The 20,242-nt window shown below is 36.8% G+C and overlaps 1 protein-coding gene across 19 annotated transcripts in view; it reads left to right on the top strand.

Annotated features, from left to right (window-relative positions):
- The window catches only part of AHI1 (Abelson helper integration site 1), a 121,588-nt gene that overhangs the window by 24,952 nt on the left and 76,394 nt on the right, over positions 1-20,242 (top strand). For all 19 annotated transcript variants that reach the window (XR_010388376.1, XR_003262114.2, XR_003262115.2 and 16 more), the window contains 5 exons: positions 1,180-1,283; positions 1,878-1,996; positions 5,109-5,239; positions 6,803-6,943; positions 9,168-9,370. Coding sequence is in view for 16 of the 19 variants with exons in the window: in XM_026119977.2 (XP_025975762.2) it covers positions 1,180-1,283; positions 1,878-1,996; positions 5,109-5,239; positions 6,803-6,943; positions 9,168-9,370 (698 nt within the window). In the remaining 3 variants the exon portion in view is untranslated. The remainder of the gene's footprint in view (positions 1-1,179; positions 1,284-1,877; positions 1,997-5,108; positions 5,240-6,802; positions 6,944-9,167; positions 9,371-20,242) is intronic.

Here is a 20,242-nt window from a genome sequence, read left to right as displayed (position 1 = left end):
GAAGGGACAAACAAATGAATGTACAGTTATCAAGCAATGATGATTGGGCAAGTTTTGACAGTAGTTTAGTTTTCATTGTCCCTATAACTAGCTATTATTAGTAGCTAATGTTTTGAACATGTTACAGCAAGAATAAGCAGAAAATAAAGCCTAAAAGCTACTGTTCAGAGGACAAAAATGCATCAGGATGCAGATGGAAAGCCTTGTAGTTAGTGTAGAGAGGTAAGCTGAAAGAAAGGCAGATTTGGATAAAGTAAGTGGCAGAATTATGTAGTGATCCAGTTTCTAGAGAACGCTCTCAGCAATTCAGGACAGGAGACAGGATCAGAAAAATAGGCAAAGACAATTTATCCATGTTGTCATTCAAACTTACCAACTCCATGCAATGACAAATAAAATGAGGTAGCAGTAATTAGATTGTGAGAATTTTAATGCTAGACTGAAGAAGTGGTAAGGTGATGCACTTTTCAGTGTTGACAGAATGTGGAAAACTGAGAGAAGAGGACAGAGATTAGTCCAAACATTGTGAAGAATGTTAACTGGTAACAGCTGAAAACAGGTGTTGGAGATGTACAGAAATGTATAGCTGGAAGAGTTGTGAAGAGTGAAGAGTTGAAGATAGGTAAATGAATAAGATACTTTAAAGTATTTGATTTTTTTCTGATATTAGATTAGTAATTGGGTGGTTCACTCTGGAGATATTCATGAGAGAAGGTACTAGGAAGAGGAAAGAATGCCACTTTTTATAAAGGATAAGTATTTGTGTGTAATATAAGACCAGCTATTGGAAAAGAATATTTGTTCTTGTTCAAGATGCTCTCAGTGCGTGTATTCAATGCGTACATAAGACTACAATATCATCTAAAGCTCACTGAGGTAAACATTCTCATTTTTCATGGTTCCTAGAAGATGATAAAAAGTAAAGAAATGTAATAAAATATTCAGCATCCCAGTATCTGACTTATTACCAGCTAAATCCACATTTACAGTATCAACTTTTGTGATGCAGTGTGAGCAAAATGTATTTGCACTGAATATATCATAGGAGAAGAGAGGAAAGAATTGGTGTTTGCCTATTCACAGAGTAATAGAAGACGTTGTTTCTTGTTCGTGCATCCTTTTCTTTATTTGTTCTTTTGTTTGGCATTCTTTTGGTGATGTAAAGTAATTATTTTACAGGGCTTCACATGTTCTCAGGAGATAGTTCGGGACTGATTATAGTTTGGGATACATTTGTGAAAGGAAGTTCTCAACATCTGTTCCAACACTGGTGCATTAATAAGGTATACAGATTTCTTGAATTAGCATTGTAATTTTTATGTGTACTGTTCCAAATCTGGTCACTTGATTTAAATTCAGTTATTTTTATATGTTAATTTTTGTTTAACTGTAAAGGTGTTATTTTCTTTAAATAACTTGTTAATGGTATAAAACATTTGATAGAACGTGCTGTGTTGACTGAGTTAGGATTTCTGAATTGTCTTGCAAATTTAATTTTTCTGTGTATAAAACATAAAAATGCTTGAGATTTAATAATGTCGTATTAGCATATGATAATGTGTTAGGTTTATTCTCTAATGTTCAATCAGTTTTTCTGTTATCAAGCATGTTTCAGAATTTCGTAGTTGTAATACAGTCTACCTCGTGGTTGTGAAAAGTTGATTGCCTAGGATATAGTTCCTTAATCTAGGAACAAACTGTGTTTCTTAATCAAATAATGGAAAAGGAGGAAAAAAAATAATGCAAGACTAAAATTAATTAAAGGATGCAGACATGAGTTTTAAAACACAGACGTTACAATTTTTACTGTATTTTTCAGTTTTTCCAAATTAGTGATACCTTATAGCAGAATCCATTCATTTATTATCTTTCTGTAGGAAATAAAAGAAAATGATATTAAAGGAACTCCAATAAATCATTTGGAGGTACACCCAAATGGAAGATGTTTATTAATCCATGCCAAAGACAGTACCCTGAGAATTATGGATCTCAGAATGTAAGTAGATTTTGGTAGTAGTGCACGCTTCCTTCTGTTTTAAAATTTGCTTAGCAGGGAAATAAGGTGCCATAAAATTATTAAATACATGTAGAGAAGAAAGATGTCCTAATAATTAAGGATAGCAACATCAGGGTTAGGAAATGATTTCAAAACCCTGCCGTATTACAGACCTTTTGTGTGATGTTGGGTAAGTCATTTCAGATAGATAGAATATCCAAAAATGACTAGATGACTTGGGAGCTTAAAACAGCATGAAAATGAAGGCCCTAGCCTCCTAAAGATTTAGTTCAATTTTAAAAATGTAATCTGGGCCTGAAACAGCTTTGAAATTATAACATTTATTTATTCATGCCTTAGTTCCTCATTGGTTAGACTCTAGAAGAGTGTTTTGATGATAAAATGGAATGACAATTGTCATCATAGATATTAAATAATACAATGATGTACCTATTTCGTTGTATTGATTAGGTAGTGAGATATTTTAACCTAATTTTTGATGATTTTCTCATTTCTAATAGTGTTTTGAACATACTGCTTTAATAATAAACTACAACAAAAAACAAGAGGATCACAGAATCACTGAGTCATTGAGGTTGGAAGGGACCTCTGGAGATTGTGTAGTCCAACACCTCTGCTCAAAGCAGAGTCACACAGAACAGATTGCTCAGGACGCTGTCCAGTTGGATTTTGAGTATTTCCAAGGATAGAGAGTCCACAACGTCTCTGGGCAACTTGTTTCAGTGTTCATTCACACTCAGAGGAAAAAAGTTTTTCTTATGTTTAATTGGAGTTTCCTGTATTTCAATTTATGCGCATTGCCACTTGTCCTTTCACTGGGTATCACCGAGAAGAGTCTGCCTCTGTCTTCTTTACTCCTTGCCATCAGTTATTTATATACATTGGTAAGATGCCGCCAAACCTTCCCTTCTGGAATGTCACGTTGAAGGATATGAGCACCTTTTGTAAATGATGTATCCTTAATTTCATGTCTGCCTCTCTCCACACACACACACAGTCAGAGGTCCCTGGTGTTCTACATAAAAATGCCTAGGGGAAATACCTTTTAGACTCTGATAGCACAAGGAACTATGTTCTTTCAGAATGTACTTTTGTACATGTACACGCTCTTTCAGGAAATCTCACTCTTAAAATAATATGTGGATTGAGTGTTTGAACTAGCTGAAGACTTTCCACTCTTCAGCTTTTACTGTAAATAATAAATTAGAATGATAATGGTAGAAGGCCAAACTATCCGTACAGTCCAAGCATGAAATGGGTGGATTAACAGAGCGATCCTGTAGTTTTTTGAAGCTGGTGGTCTTCTATCACTACTATTCCAGAAGAGTGCCGAGAGTTGTATTTTGTGAGAGAAAAATGGAGATGTGTATTAACCTCTAAGAAAGGATTAACGTAATGTGCAGTTTCACAATTATTTTAAGCCAGCCCATCAATAGGACCCACAATCTCCTCTTCTCCTCATCTCCTACACCTTTGGCCATATATTCCCAACATTTCCGCTTTATCAACTCGAGATCTTGTGGTGTGGATTTAAGTCAGATCGGTGAACTGACCAACAAAAAATCAGCCTGAAAAATCAAATGATTAGCCTTCAGTTGAATCAGTTATCTGATCCAACTCGTCTGATAGCTGCCAAAACAGTAGAGAAGAAACTAGGGAGAGTCTGGGAAAATAAGGGTGGAGGGGACAACAGAAGGACTGCTGCTTTGTCCGCAGCCCACAATTACATTATCTTAAGTCTATCAGTAAACCGTGAGGTCAGATGCCCAGCAGTGATAGTTTTACACATCAGCATTAACTGTTCTTTCCCTGCATGAGAAAAGAGAGGGTGGAGGTCACAGATCAGCATAATTTACTTTGAGTGGCAGCTAGTTGTTCTTAATTGTCCTCTTTCAACTTCCTTTTTTGATCTTTTTGGATAATGTTGCTATCCTGTCACTCAGGTATGTGATCAGGGATTTGTTTTTGGTTCAGACTTCTGAGGTTTTCATATGCAAGATAGGTTTACATCTTGTAAAGTTGTTCTACATGACATCTCAAAGATACTATCTTTGTTACTCATTCAGGCAACTAAAACTCTTATTTGGGCTAATATGGTCTTGCGCTGTAATCATTAAAGCATCATTTTCTCTTGCTTATGAAGTAGAATTTTATCTCAGATATATTTATTCAGAATATTGTTAAAAATAATTCTCCTATCCTGTAATACTAACTGTATTGTGCTTCCCCCAACATCTCCGTTATTCCTGCAGTATCAATCACATTTGAAAAATTACTGTCTTCTTCTTTTGAGGGTTGTTGTGGCCTATGCCTGATCTCTTTGCCTCAAACTCTGTATCATAGTATTACTCCTGTATTAGCCTCCATTTTGATTGTTGATTTTCATATTTCTTTCCAGCTTGCACCTCATACTTGAGACAACCTCTTATAAGCTACCTTACTTACTTTTCTAAATCCTGTTGCAAATTCTCTGTTACGTGATGCCTGCAAAGTGTTTAACAGCAGTTTGGTCAGCACAGTAATAATGACCTGTAGTATCTCACTGAAGATTGTGATTCCTAGGCAGCAATATAATATTAACAGTAATAATGCTAACAGTAAAGTAATTAATGTTGCTGCCTGAAGTTTGTTGATTGTATTACTGTTTTTGTAGTCAAGGAGACATTAGACTAAAGAGTTAAGGGGTGCTTCTGGATAAATTTAAGCACTACTGAGATGTAATCAAGCTCAGGAAGCATAATGAACTTTTTTGGTAGTGTTTGGAATAATAGTGCCACTTTCCCTGTTTTCTCCAAAGCCAAGGATCAAGAAGGTGTAAATAACTATATGCATTCTCTATATCTGAATATTTCTTTACTCTAGCCAAAGGCAGTGATATATACTTTGATCTACAATTTCAGGCACGTTATGAAAGCCAGGGAAAAGGAAGGGCAGACAACTGCACTCTGCAAAAAGTGGTGCTTGCATATCTATTTTGGATGCAAGGTGTATTGATTTTTCTGATGTGCAGAGGGAAAGATTGATAGATGAAATGTTCGATTGTTTATTATGAAAGTGTTTGCCACACTTGCAAACTATTCTTTATCTTTAGCTTGGCTACAAAGAAATATATAGGTGCTACAAATTACAGAGAAAAGATTCACAGCACCTTAACGCCATGTGGTACGTTCCTTTTTTCGGGAAGTGAAGATGGAAAGGCATATGTTTGGAATCCAGAGACAGGTAACTAACTATTTTTTGGTATTAAGTGAGGCCGTCAAGGCTGAAGGGATGGGGTTTTGTAAGCTTTCCTGAAACACATTTGGTATGGAGTAAAATTTCAATAAGATATTCTGAAATCCTTAAGCCTTTACTCCGCCTTTTAAATAACTATTGTTAATCCTCTCCTGTAGGATCTAATAGATATAATTCTCTAGAGGAGATAAATAAATAGACAGAGGTAGCATCTGTTATATCTAGCAGGAACAGAGCACCTTAGGCTCAGCTCCTTGTATATTGCAATTTTTTATATGTGGATGAGGGTCTTAAAACAGAATGCACAAAAATGTTTAAGTCATATCAGTCTTTCTATTGGTGGGTTTGGGTTTTTTTGTTTTTGTTTTTTGTAGTTGTTTTCTGGTTTGGGGGGGGATTAGGCTCTTGTTGAGAACAACTACTTCTCCTTCCCAAGGACTTTGGAGTGCAAAGTTTCTTCATAAATTATTCCTTGAACTGAATAGTTTCCAAGTAATACCAAAGTCTTCCCGGAAAAATCTTAAGCAAAACATATATGGATAAGGTAAAGAGAGTTGTCGTCTTTGTTATACATTGAGGTAGAAGGGACAAAAACGACAGCAAGAGGTAACAGAAACACCTTCCAATTTTGATGACGTATTGTCTCCAATTATAATCTACATAATTTTTTAAAAGTAAAAATGCTGAACTATTTTAAAACTAACCAAGAGTTCTGTTCTTAATTTCTTTTCATGTTTCCAACTAAATTAGCTTATATTTATGCCACTATGCAATTTGGCTGAAATAGTTAAAAGATAATAAAAGTGAAAAGAGAGACTTTTTTTTTTAATAGGCTTTGAGTCTTGCTTACACACTGAACTTTACTTGCATTCATAATGCTGCCAAGTTAAGAGTTAATTTTATTTTTTTTAAATAATATTGTGCTCAACTTTCACTCCTGTTGCCAATGTCATATAATGGAAGTCCACAGCTAAGATCGCTATCTCCTGGCAAAATGCAGGCAGAAAACAAATACTGTCCAACGCCACCTTTCTGGAACTTGCTTATTAGAACAACAAAATTTCAGCTAACCTGATGCATCCCCTGGGGTTTCCTGCAGTTGTTTTAACTGCACTAATTTTTCTGACTTAATACAGGCTTTTAAGTTACTGAATATTTTTTGTCTTATGCCAAATATTAATTTTCAATAAGGAAATTGGCTGAAGAATCCATATTTACAGTGCCATGGCAGTCAGCACTCTGCACACTGCAATAATACAAGCTTTGGCTGGTCCAAACTGTTACTCTACCTAAGTACTTGAATTCTGCCATATTAAAGTTGAGTATCATTTATGTTGTTGTGTTGTGGTGTGTCTTTGGCTTTTTAGGTAGAAGATCTCTCTAACTTGATAGAAAAAAAAAGAAAAAAAAGAGAGAATGTTTCAAAAGCATTATCTATTTAAAAAGCTAAACAAATACCTTTCCTCTAATGCTTTTGCACTGTACAAAGTGTTGCAATTAGTCAACTGTATCAAATACATTTTCATTAATAACTATATTTCACTTTTTTAGGTGATCAGGTGGCCATATATTCTGAACTCTCCTTCACATCTCCACTTCGTGATGTTGCCTTTCATCCGCATGAACACATGGTGTCATTTTGTGCCTTTGGTCAAAACCAGCCAATACTTGTATACATTTATGATTATAAAGGTACAGTAGAAACTTTCTTGATACATACCTCTGTAAATATTTTATCTTTTAGAAGTGATTTGCTAGTGGTTTTATTTCTTTTGAAGGAAGAAGAAAACAGTCATGTAATAATATGTATCTCCATGTTTGGAGTTACTCAAAACCCCACTGGACAAGGTCCTGAGCAGCCTCCTTTAGGTGGCCTGGTTTTGATCAGGGGATTGGACTACATAGTCTCCAGGGGTCTCTTCCAGCTTCAGTGATTCTGTTATAACTTACACAGAAATTTCTAAAAACAGTTTAGGATTTACTTGGAACTGACTGGATTTTCTTGGGCAGGACTGATCTTCCAGATCAGAGCTTTAGATCTGCTATTATATCTTTACTCTCTGTGATGCTTACAGCACTCACTTTATGGTATATAGGCAGTGTTATACAAATATTTAGAATCCCCTTTTCAGTATCAAGGTGGATTATGGAGCCAGACAATATGATCATTTTGAATATTAATGAATAGCTTAATGGAAATCTCAGCATTTTATGCTGGCTACATTAGAAATAATTTTGAGGAGCTGTATGGAAATAAATGTAACATGATTAAGTATAGCATGTTTTTCTAAACATTTGTTGTCTACATAGGCAAGTCTCTGGTGTAATTATGTGACGGATATGTTTATCCCCCATATTATCTGTGTATTAAAGAGAAGATGGTGATAAACTCTACCTTTACATTTTTATTTTGCAAAATAAAATCCAGAAGGTCCTTTGCAAACTTCTCTGGTTTTGCATTTTTGTGGTCAGGTTTAGCAGTGTCATTCTTTTGATTAAGGACATAGTTTCATGGTTTGTGTTATATCTTGATGGTAAAGTTAATATGACTTATACAGTAAATTTTGAATATCTGTGAATTATGAATATCTAGGTATATATTTATATAGTAAATTAGGACTATCTAATTCTTTTGTTTAGTTTTATTTGCAGTATACATCTGTTCAGAAAGTTAATGTTATCTTTATACATTTGCTTTTGAAATAACATGTACTAATGAGATTACTCATATCAAATCTCGCAGTTTAGGTTATTTATCTATTGAACTGGCTGACTTTTACAGGAAAATAAAGTGGAATGACTTCATAATTAATATTCAGTGCTAAACTTCAGCCCAGTAAGGTATCTGCATTCTTTAGTTGTTGTATTAGAGAGCAATGGAAAATTCATCTCACACTAATACAACAATTGAAAGACCTTTTTTTAATTCTTGACTGGGTAATAGACAGTGAATCTTTAAAAAGCTAATAGGGTATTTTATCATATATGTGTGTGTATATTTAGAGATCACACTGGTACTTGTTTGTATCGTCTGACTGTTTAACTAAGTCACTGGTGACAGTAAGACTTTGCATAGGTTGTGGTCTTTTCTATATTGTCTGTTACTAACTTTTTGTTCCTTTTTTGGTTAAAAGCACACACTTTGCTTTCAGAAGATACTCTTACTGCATTAGAGTTGAAAGAGTTAATCATACAGTAATACTAATTTTAGTCACTGGCAGAGTTTTTAAGGCTCCAACAGTAGCATAGTGTTTTACATAGACCAAAGTTTTATAAATATCCTGGACAAAACTTATATGAAAAATCCTGTTAACCTTTGTTGGCTTAAGACTGGAGTATAGAAGTTGCAAAAGTCAAGCCTGTTGTTTAAATGAGAGTGAGCACAACTTTCATCAAAAGTATCCTATTCAAGAGGGTTAGGCTGCCTCCCAAGAATGACTCTTGTGCCTGGATACTTGTTTAGCAACTTTTGAATTTTCCCTCAAGTATAGTAAGCTCATCTGAACTAGTCTGGAAAACATAGTAGCTTGAAATATACCTAGCAAAATGGCTCACTTGATTTGAGTGCAAGCTGTATACTTTTTGCTTTTGAAAACAAACTTTTTTTTTTTTCCCCTCCCTCCCTCTTCCTGGAGAGCAGCACTGTTTATCAGCAGTACAATAAAAGCAGCTCTGTATGAGCGATTACTGAACACAAATAATGGAAATAAAATATTGTTATTGGGAAAAGTTAGGATTGTCAAGCATGTCATTTTGAAGCTCTCCCAGTAGCACTATTATTACAGATTTTAATGGTGTTTCAGTAAAGACACGGCTGGCAAAATGACAGTGGCCATTCAAATTAGTTGTTTTTTTATTTAATTTTTTCACAGCAGTTTAAGGCTTCATCTGACATTAATATTGGTTATTTCTACAGTTGCACAGCTGGAAGCTGAAATTGTAAAAGATCTCAGTTCATCACTTACCACAGGTGCACCGAGAGGGCCACAAATTTTTAGCAGTTTTCCTGAAATTTCTACACAACAAAGTTCAACAACGTCCCCAGCAGATCAGTTTGTCAGTGTCACAAGAACATCAATGAGAATGCGGAAGGTGAAGCAAAAACTTGATTCTGTTACAGTAAGTCAAATTTTTTTCATTTTCAAGGAAAGTGTAGTTTCCTCAGGCAGTGCTCATATTCTGGGACAGCTATATGTGACATAATATACATATATAGTATTGGGATTTGTTTTTCTGGAAATGAGTGTATGTCTAGTATTAATGCACTTAAAAGTAGCTATTCAGAAGAGATTAATCACATAAAGCTAAGTTACTCTTCTTTACCAGGTGTCAGTGACGAGATTCTTTTGTCAATTCCTGGTGACATTCATGTGATATACTACCCAGATCATTATGGCCAAGCTTAAGAAATTTCACCTTTTTTTCTTTGTTTATTCACCTTTAGAATGCAGAATATTCCTGGATTGCACTCTGCAGGTCTAATTGCTGTTTAGAATGACATGGACTATGTTTGGCTTTATGCTTATTATTTTTCGTTTTTAAGTACTTTTGAGCATATATTAATTTCATGTAATTTTAGACTTTCTCTGCATTAGTAACTAGTAAAGCACAAAAGAAGCATGTTAGTAGATGAAAGGAGTTGTTGCTTTCATATATCATATTTCAGATATCCCATAAACCTTTGTTTTCTGGACTATGGGGTTGTAGTGGACCCCTTTATGAAATACCATACTGTGGCCAGCATGGAAAATGGTAGCTTGTTGCTGCTGCTACCATCATTACCTGTGGAAAGAGGAAGCAACCCTTGTTCCTATTTCTGCTCATTTTGTTCCTGTTTATCCACAAGTGACACCCTGGTTGCTTCTCTCTGAACTACCTCTGAGTTGATTATCAGCCAGAGAGAGGAACAATATGGAAAAAATGGAGCATGTAGCCTTCTGCTTTGAACTCTAGGAAGGCATCCCAAAAGAAATGATTCTTAGTCTTCCAGATCTTTCATCTGAGGAAGAAGATAATGATTTTGTGGGAGTCCTTATCATTGCAACTGTTTGGCCTCTAATTAGCCAGAGGTTCTGTGCTATGGGAGAAAAATCTGGATTAGTGGAACCACATAGTACTTGGAGAGCAGCAACGAGCACCAATTTTTGGTTACAAAAATTGTACCTTGAGACCTCCTGCCTGAACTGGCACCACAGCTTTCCTGTAGATGAAATGGTGTGAACCTATAATTGTATTTAAGAGAATGACTGTCAGTTGCTGAACTTTTGTAACCCTAAGCTCCTATTGCTCAAAGGCTGAGCAGTTTTGAGTGAGCAGGTCCACTATGAGCAGAATCATGATCAAGATCTCAGACACCATCTTCCAAACCCTCTTCTCGTAGACATGGGAGATGTCAGAAAGATCATCTGAGCCTTCTCTCACTCTGGGTTTCCAAACAGTAGGGGAAGGTGATTGAAAGAATCCACATCCAGTCTGGTGCCTGCCTCAGAGTAGTGATAATTATGTAGACTGCAAGAGCTTCCTTGAAGGGGTTTGTGAACCAGTGATATCTTAGGAGGAGACTTCTTTTCATCAAAAGGATGTATGATACTCATATTTTCTGTATTCTAGCATCAGACAAGAGGACAGTGGTAGCTCCTTCCCAAGCATGGACAGGATCATTTCTGTTATGTGCCTGCAGTGTCTTCCTGCATGATGAGAGATTCTGGACAGCCCCCACATTGCTGGGTCAGGTGGCTGTAGCTGGGCAACAGTGGAGCTGTGTGTTTCCCACCTCTCTTTCTTTCCTCTTTCCTTCTTTAGTATCTTACCTGCTGCAGAATGGCCTTCTAGGGTATATATTGCCTCCTGCGTGCAGCCATGAGGGGATATAGTTTTCAAGGAGGGAGCTTACTCTGCCCCTATGGCCCCTCTTGAACAAGGGAATCTGGAAGAGAGAAGAGCAATGCTATCAGTCCTTTACTGTATAAGGACTTTACTGTATAAGGATACAGTTCAGTGATTTGTTACCTGTGGCCATCTTCCTTACCCCCAGGTTCTCAAGGACATAGTTTTTTGCAAAACAGTGGGTGCATTGGGATGTCTGCTTCTGCCCTGACAAATTTCTCTGAAGGGCAGGTGAAGTAGAGCTCAGAACAGAGTCACTCCTCTACCCAGTAACTGGTAAGTTACCGTATGCTATGGCCAGCCATGTGCTGTAGGAGAGTGATCTGCTGACCTTTGAAGCAGGGGAAGGCAGAGCTGCTAGGCGTTTGGATGGGGAGCGCAGATGGGAAGGTTGGTGTAAGGCAATGAAAACAGAAAGGGCAGAAGATGTCTCCCATGGTAATGTCTATTCCTTGTTTGTTTTTCCAGCCTCCACCGAATGCAGCATTTATCTACGTTCCCATCTCACACTGTTATGATACATGCTGTAGACTGTAGGCATATGAGATGTGATAGGGCATCCCTTTCCATCCTCCCTGGGGTACGTGACCCGCAGCTGATATCCTGTGTATTGGTAGCCCACTGAAACCAGGAATAAAAGGAGCTCTGTACCTCACACCCTTCCCACAAACCCCTGGCTCTCCAAACCCAAACTGACTACTCAGTGCTATGCAGGATCTCTGGGCAGAAAGGTGTGTGAGTGGGGGATTAGGATTGTGGTATCAGTGTTCGCTGTTAGTATTGGATGGAGGTCAGGGAGCCATTAAATTGTTCATGCTTAATAGAATGCAAAGGTGGGGAGATCATCTCCATGACAAACACAGCCTCAGCCTCTTAAAGCCTGGCATCCCAAATAAGTGGAAACCACTCCAGCCTGTACTTGTCTGCCCTGATACTTATGAAACTGTGAATGGGATCTTAATTGCATGGTGCTGATACCATGTCATCAGTCTTTGCACTGTTTTTAAAGTTTTAACAGCCCTGCTGGTCAAACCAAAGATAGTGGTTTGGTATTATTGGTAAAGCAAAGATATTAATCACCTCTTTGCAGTCCCAAGACTAATTTAGTGGTTCCACTGAAGCTTTGTACACTCCCTTCTCTTACACCCTAAGAAGATGTGTAAGAGGGCATTGTACATACCTTGGTTGAAATCATGGGCACTGTCACAGAGAGTTTTTGATGAGGGTTGCAGCTGGGAGTATGCAGAAGTCTATGGGTGCTGATGTTCCTTCTCAGGTGTATTTTCCAGTTCCAAGAACAGGAACTTCAGAGCAGCCCAGGAGGTGGCTTTTTCCTCTGGACTCTTCCGTATGATAATCCTGGGCAGCAGGCTTAGTGGTGTGGTCCCACCCAAAGACATGTTCAAGACCTCTCTAGTCAAGACAGCTGCTTTGCTGCCCAAACATCTAGTGGTTCTCCCCAGTCTTCAGAAGGATCGTCTTCATCTTTTCAACTTTATGCAACACTGATCACTTGCCCTCTCATATTCATTGACAGTCATGAGATGAGCGACTTTCCAATAGTACCACCACTAGATTGTCCTGCTGCCAGAGAAGTTTTGGCCACTTGGCGTGGTTTGTTGAGCAGTGTTGTTTCCTGGAGGCCTTGGGTGGCCCCATGCTGATGTCACGAAGTTGAATAGCAGTTGGAAAAGAGCAGTAGAAGAAAGAAAAGCCATAGCAAGGGAGAATGATGACAGAAGGTAGGACTCGTAAAGAGGAGAAGGCAGGACAAAGGTTGGCTAGATTAAGAAGGAGCAGCAGAAACACAAAGATTTGAGGGCTGGGGACTGACCATGAATATAAAGGTACAAATGCCGTTTGGCTCCTCATATAGTATAAGGAGTGCTTCAGGTGTTATGCAAATTCTTGACAGTTCAAGAGCATTTGCACTCACAAGAATACTTCGTGGTGGTGTGGCCTGTGGTTTGGATTCTTATGCCCCCGATTAGGATCAGATTGCATTATATATATGCACACTTGGAATAGATCTTCTGTTTGGTTTTCTCCAGAGGAAGTCCAGTTCTTGCACATCAGAACTGCTCTGCGATGCAAAGCAATGCACAGTAAGTGGGAATGACTGTGGGATGCACTTAAAAGGTGTGCTATTTCTCCATGTTAAAATGCTAATGTAGATAGATGCACCCTTGGTTTCCCTTTCCTGGGAAGAATAACACATAACAACCTTACAAATGGGTTGAAATATTGATCAATTCTGTTACACCTGGGAATATTTTACAATGTGACTTTTTAGTGAATCACGGTTGATGCTACTACCTTGCCTTGCAGGCACAATACAGACGGAGTAATGTTTTTCTTTCACAGTGGAATTTTGTGAAAGGTTTAAGTCATTGCACTGTATGATTTTACAACTTAGAGTAATCATACTTCCACTTAAAGTTTACTTAAATTAGTCCAGTCTGCACAGCTGGGAGTAGTTAAGCAAAAATAATTGTATGGCTGTTGCTGTTCGAGCATTACACACCTAACTTTGCGTAAGGTGGCAGTGCCTTTAGAACTCCAGTGGAGTGACACACTTGGATAAGAAAGCAGTCTAATTAAAGTTAAAACAAGTAATTCCATGAGTAGCAAAATATATGAAGCTTGGTTTTCTGTGGTTTTCATTTGTGTCTCTTTTCTGCATGGATTTTGTAATAAAGGTTCATTTGCCAAATTTTGCCAACCTTTCTGTTAATGTAGAGACTGCTTTGGGTTTTGTTTTCTAGTCTACCATTTGTTTTAATGAAGCTTTTAAGAACATAATATTTTTGAGACCTCTTCTCTTCTGTTCAGTTTGACTGAAATTTGAATGAAGAGGTTTAAAACTTACTAGGGATTAAGAAACTGATGTACTCTCAATGTAAGTATGTAAACCTCATTTTGTTAGGAAATCCGGGATAAATATTGACTGTGAACTAATTACAGGCAAAATGAATAAAAACATACATATATTGCCAATAACATTACTTCCAGAACTAAACACAGTAGTTAATTCAGAGCCAGTTTTAATAAGCTTTGCAATTACAGGTTTTGGCCATAATCAGCATGTTTAAATGTTACCTGTTAGAGAATAATCAGAGAGCATGTCGATCTGTGAAGACACTAGTGAACTCACATGGCGAATGCTAGTTCAAAAACTTCCTTGTTTGTAATCATTAATTTAAATATGAGTAATTATATATTTGAGTGTGAAATAATCCTTATTTACCCAGGAACAGTAGTTTTGCATGGTTTCCCTGACATCTGTGCTACACAATTTGATGACAATATCCATGACTAAATGATGATGTCTTCCATATAAATCCTGGAAATGCTAAACTTAAAGCTTAAATTTTCTAAACTTAAAAGCTTAAATTTTCTACTCATTTGTAATTTGGATTTACAGCTTCAGATGTATGTATACACGTGTGCAGCTTCGTTTTTCATGTGAAAAACGTGATGTAGATGTTAGTGTACGTTCTCCTGGAGCATTCATTAGAATGTGTACTTGCATAAATGCTTTGCTAAAGTGTTAGTCAAAGTGGGCCTCGTAGAAGTTGTGACCAGTTACTCAGCTGCCTATGCGAGAAAGTGCTAATATGGCTGGCATGATGGTACAAGATGCTCAGTCCTGTGAAAGTGCAGTATAAGGGGTCTTTTTATGCCACATATACAGTGGCAGGCTGCCCCATGACAGGGGTGGAAATTGAAACTCTAAAAGAGGGCGCAAGTGATATCTTGTATGTATTTGCCTGACACTATGTAAAGGAGGTATTGGAAGCTGTGTAAGCTTGGTACTGGTCTGTGGGTCATGTTTGCATGCCAGTGCCTCGTCACAAACTCATAGAGATTACCATTTGGAACAAGCCTGCTGGGAGCATACCTAGTAGATAGTAAACATGGCCTGAGGTCAAGCCTGGGCACATGTTTTATGAGACAAAGGTATTGGAGTCTCTGAACAGCAAATACATGAGCACCGAGGTCTCAGGGTACATTAGATTGTTTCATGAACATTAAAAACATTAGATGTTTCATGATTGTAGAGAGTATTTCTTTATGGCATTGGGTTAGAGTTTCATGGTGTATTTTTTTCATCCTTTATGAACTTCCTTTCCAGTCTGAGTTTTCAAAGTGACAGCAGAAAACAGATAAAATCAGCAAAAAAATACTGATAACAGTAATGTGCAAGTTATGCATATATGTCCATTTTCAACAGATGGGATTTAATCTATAAAGTTTGTTATATGTAACTGAACAGTTTGCAGATCTGTGAACAGATCCTTTTCCACTACACAGGTACTTGTATAAAAACAGTTTTTATTAAAATAATAATATTTTCAGAATGCTAGCTGCAATGATGAAAATGTAATTGGTTGGCTTTCTAGATTTTAAATGATTGTTGTTTTGTTCTTCAGTACAGCACTAGCCAAACTATGTGGGGAGGATGCTTGTGTGTTTCTACTTAGGAAATCCAGGGTGAACCCATGTATTGAACACAGTAATTAGTTCTGGCCAATAGTAATTAGTAATTAGTTAATTAGTTCTGAACAAGAATCTAGTAAAATTAAAAAATGTTCAGACAAGAGCAGACAGATCCTAGGAGGTGTGGAAGAGCTTTGCATAAAAGGAGCCTAAACTGACTAGGGCTTCTCAGCTTTGCAAGAAGGACAACTGGAGATGATTGGGATGGGAAATGTGATTAGAAATATATAAAATCATGAATAGTATGAGAAAAACAAGATTTTTTTTTCTGTTTTTCACAGCTGAAGTGGGGACAAACACTGAAATTATTGAAAGATTGCCAGAGTGCTGTGGAGGTCAGAAATGTAGATGTTTTCACTGAGATTTTAGGCAAATTCATAAAGGCGAGATTCAGCAAAAGCTATTGGCCTGACAAACTGATATTACTTCAAACTCAAGCTCAAGAAGTTCATAAACTGTTGATTGATGAAAGTGGAAGGGCCACGCAGGCAGAAAATCTCTCTAGATTTGTATGTACCTATCTGCTATGTTAGAGAACATGTGAATGGATCTTTGATCTAATTCAGCATAACTATTCTTATGTTTCGGAGTATAAAATATATATAAAAGTTACAGTGATAAATGTAGCATTATTATGCTTTTATACAAGTGGGTTGTGTGGTAATTCTCCAGAGGAGTTACTAATTCTATCACATTCTCAAAGTTCAGTGGAATTTTAAAATGTTTCTTAAGGCTTTCTCATAGTTTTGCTTTTATAGTGCGTCCAGGTAAGATCCATGTGGCCCACTGCATGATAAGTGTGGGAGTTGGTTTATTAATTATCAGTTTCATGCAGAACACGATAGCGTGACATCACAGACAAAGAGGCAGTTGGTTTTCTGATGACCTGTCCAATACATTCGAATGGAATGAGGACTCTGAAATTTATTAGGTGCTGTTGAATATGTATTCTTTTTTATCCAATTTTCCTCCTCAGAATCTGAGGATATGCTTTTCTTTTTCTAGGAAATTCTGTTCCAATTAATACTTTAAATACAGCTACTCCAAGCTGCAGACTTACGAGGATGTTTTTTATAAGCCATGGTGGAACCACTTTGGAATCTGAAATCCTGTAACCTTGAGCGCTTTGTTTACTAGATACAAAATTTTCTTATAAACTTCTTCCCATTTGCCGAGCAGATAGTGTTGAATGGGTGTGATTGCACAAAGCGATTGTTAATACAAAATAACTGAAATATTATTGAAAGCTTTATATGTAAAGTGCTTACTGCTGCATGAGTGTTTTGCCTGAATTTTCCATTGAATATCTTTAAGAAATAGTTTCTTATAAAGCAAGGTTTTGGAAATGGTCATGAAAATATTTTTCATTGCCAATTCATTAATTTTGCCAACTTTAATTCCAAGATACTTTACTGCTACTGGACAGCATTCTAAATTGCTTTTAGATTCTGTTACCTGTATTAGGAAAAGTTGAACAAATAACTTTTTTTCTGTATTTTTTCTATACAAAAATCTCACAAAGCAGGTCAGATCCTTAAAATCTAAAATATTTCTTAGTTATAATATTCTTCATTTAGCAAAATTTTTGTCTAAGCATTCTTCATTTTTAACCAACATCAGGTAAAATATAAAACAACACAATCAAAGAGACATGAAAGAAAAGAAACAAAATACAAATGTATTTTGTAGATGAAGAAACTTCAGTACAGAGGTGAGATGATTAGCTGTGTAAATGCTATCTTCATACTGACTCGTATGGACTTAACAATAATTTGTTACTCTGCAGTAACTGCTAGTGTTCCCACACTTACCGAGTGATAAAATAGGTATATTGCACTTACCCGCATGATGACATTCATTTAATGGTAGTTACCTTGGAATATGTAACACATTCTAAACATGTGTTCCAGCTTGGTATGTGGTTCCATGTTGTCAGATCCTCAGCAAGACTAAGCTCTCTGATAAGATCTGTTGTTAGAATTCTGAAATCTCACTTCACTGAAGTGGTAGCCAAAATGGACTTACTAAAATGTCTCTTTAATGGTAGGTCTGTACTTTCAAGTATCTGGTCATGGAGGTGCTTCTGAATTGAGTATGTAATTTAGTTATATTAAGGATTTTTTCCTTTCTCTGAGCTTTTTTGGCATTTCAAACTATTTCTTAAGGCTTTTAATGTTAAAAGTTAATGAGGAACTGTGTTAATCTTTTGCTGGATACATGGATTCCTGTTATGATGGGGAGCAGTTGCATGTTTTAGTGTGAATCTGGAATTTAAATCTGCATGCTCACAGCCTTTTACACAAGTGGCGTAAGTGACCTGTATGAATTTAGTTGTAGCATCAGGGCAGAAGTATTTATACAGGGTCATTCTTTAGGCTGTGATGTAAGCACAGGGTACCTGTTTTAATTCTTGCTGACAGTATTATTTGAATAGAGATCTAATTTAGCCGTAGTAAGTTACAGCCAGCTGTGACAGAAGAGTTAGTTCCACTGCTATATTGTTGATTCTCTGTCCTCCTTTTCATAGCCTTATATTTCACCCAGTAGCTTATGTTTTATAAAGAAAGTATGTCAGACATGAGGAATGTATTGCATTCATTTTCAGCATAAATCTGTAGCCATTATAATTATTTTACCAGAGGGTAAAATAAAATGGTGTTAACCATTTTAATAAAACATGTATGAATTTTACTGATCAGTCCTTTAATTCTATTTCCTGTTTTGTCATCCTAGTTTTCTCTCTATGAATGTTTGTACGGTGTTAAGGAAAAATTACTCAGTGTTTGTTTTTTCTCTGCTGAACAAAGTAAACAGGGATATCTGAGTAATGCTATGTTTGCTCATAGAGAGCAGAGAAAGCTAGATTCACTCATGCTGGTGAAAGAAAACAATTTATATCACCTTGTGCCAGCTGGCTTATTGTCACCAAGGTGTGAGGTTTTTTTATTAACAAGAATGACCTATGCGAACTTTCAATGCAAGAGTTGCCTTAACCATGCGCCGATTCGATTCACTTCAGAACACTGTTGAGGCTGAGACAGGATGTGTGGCGAGGTGCTGGCCGCAGAAGGGAGTGTTCCATTTTAGCTGCAACATACCCGTATGAATTTGCTTATGGCCCAAATACTGACGTACTGTAAACTGAGAGTAAAAGAAGCATAGATGAGATAAAATCTCTATGGATTTTTAATAAATTTTCACAAATTCCTTTTATTTTTTGTCAGGCAAGCAGTTCATTTCTCATTCAAGAAAAGGGCTAAGTTCCTGTATTTTCATCCAGTTCCTATATTTTCATCCCAAACTGCTGCTTATTCTGAGGAGATATGGTCAGTTTTTGTTAGCTTTCTCTCTTTATGGTTACATTTACCTTTAGAATAATCAATTCAGGGCTTGCCAGCATAAGAAATTAGATTACACTTTTTGTTTAAATGCATAATTTTTAAACCAGTTCAGTGAAGTGCAAACCTGTATATAGAAAGTCCGTTTTTTTTGTTCAGAATAATAATGTTCAGAAAACTTACCTAGAGAGGATTTTATATATCATGGGAAAAGCATAGGATCCAAACAAATCCAAACAAATACTTGGGGTGGGGGGGAGGGATGACTTTACAAATGTCTTTGGGTATTTACATGATTACCTGAAACTGTGTACTGTATTCAAAGAGTCACGCCCTAATGTCTTTTATCAGCAGATGTGGAGGAGTAGGTTTTTCTATGTATTTAGCAAACTATACATCAGAAGATTTTTCTGGTATCCCTCTTAGAAGGAAGAGAAATAAAATTGTAAGACAGATACCTTCCAATGTTTTGTTTTGACTGGGACACAAGTTAGATCCATTTTTCATGTGCAAAAAAAGGGCAGTTTTTTTTTCTTGTCAACTAGTAAAGAAAATCATGGATTTTCTTTTTGTTTGTTTGTTTTTTTACTGGCCATATGCTTTGATAGGAAGCATCATAACCAGCCTCAGAAGAGGCAAAGGTTTACATAAGTTACTTAGATCTGGCTAAGCAAGACTAATCTGCTTTCTGCTGCTATTGATCATTGGCCATTCTGTTAAAATGCATATATGCGGGCATGTAGTTATGCTGAAATACCAGTTTTATCCAGCCCAGGAAGGGTCATACCCGGTGTGCTTCATGACTGAATTTACACAGCGTAGCCTATGTTTAACTGTTTTGTGTCTTGTGCAAAGAATTTGATTTTCCTTGTGGGCAGAAAAAAGAAGCTTACTAGTTCAAATGTTTATAGTAATCTTAGTTTCTTCTTAACGATTAAAAAAGAAAAGGAAGAAAGGTTTTGTGTTAAGGACTGTAATAGAAATGCAGGAACTCTCTGGCAGAACTAAGGAATTGAATATATAAAATTACTGTATGATGAGACACGTGATCTGTATACAGTGGCTATCTCTAAACAATAGGATCAAGCACCTTCTAGCTTCCGTTTTCATATGGATGCCCTGAACACCTCTGGGCTTGTATGTGGGGGGGAAGAAAAAACAAAAAACAAAAAAACAGGCATTCAGGTTACAAGGCAGCTATATTGTAGTCCAGATGGGTTCCTGATCTGGATGATCAGATTAAGAGGACTGTAGGGATCATCAGAGG

Source organism: Dromaius novaehollandiae, chromosome 3 (genome assembly GCF_036370855.1).
Source record: "Dromaius novaehollandiae isolate bDroNov1 chromosome 3, bDroNov1.hap1, whole genome shotgun sequence".
NCBI lineage: Eukaryota > Metazoa > Chordata > Aves > Casuariiformes > Dromaiidae > Dromaius > Dromaius novaehollandiae.
Note: the sequence above shows the minus strand (reverse complement) of the source record. Positions and strands in the feature narration are given on the sequence as shown.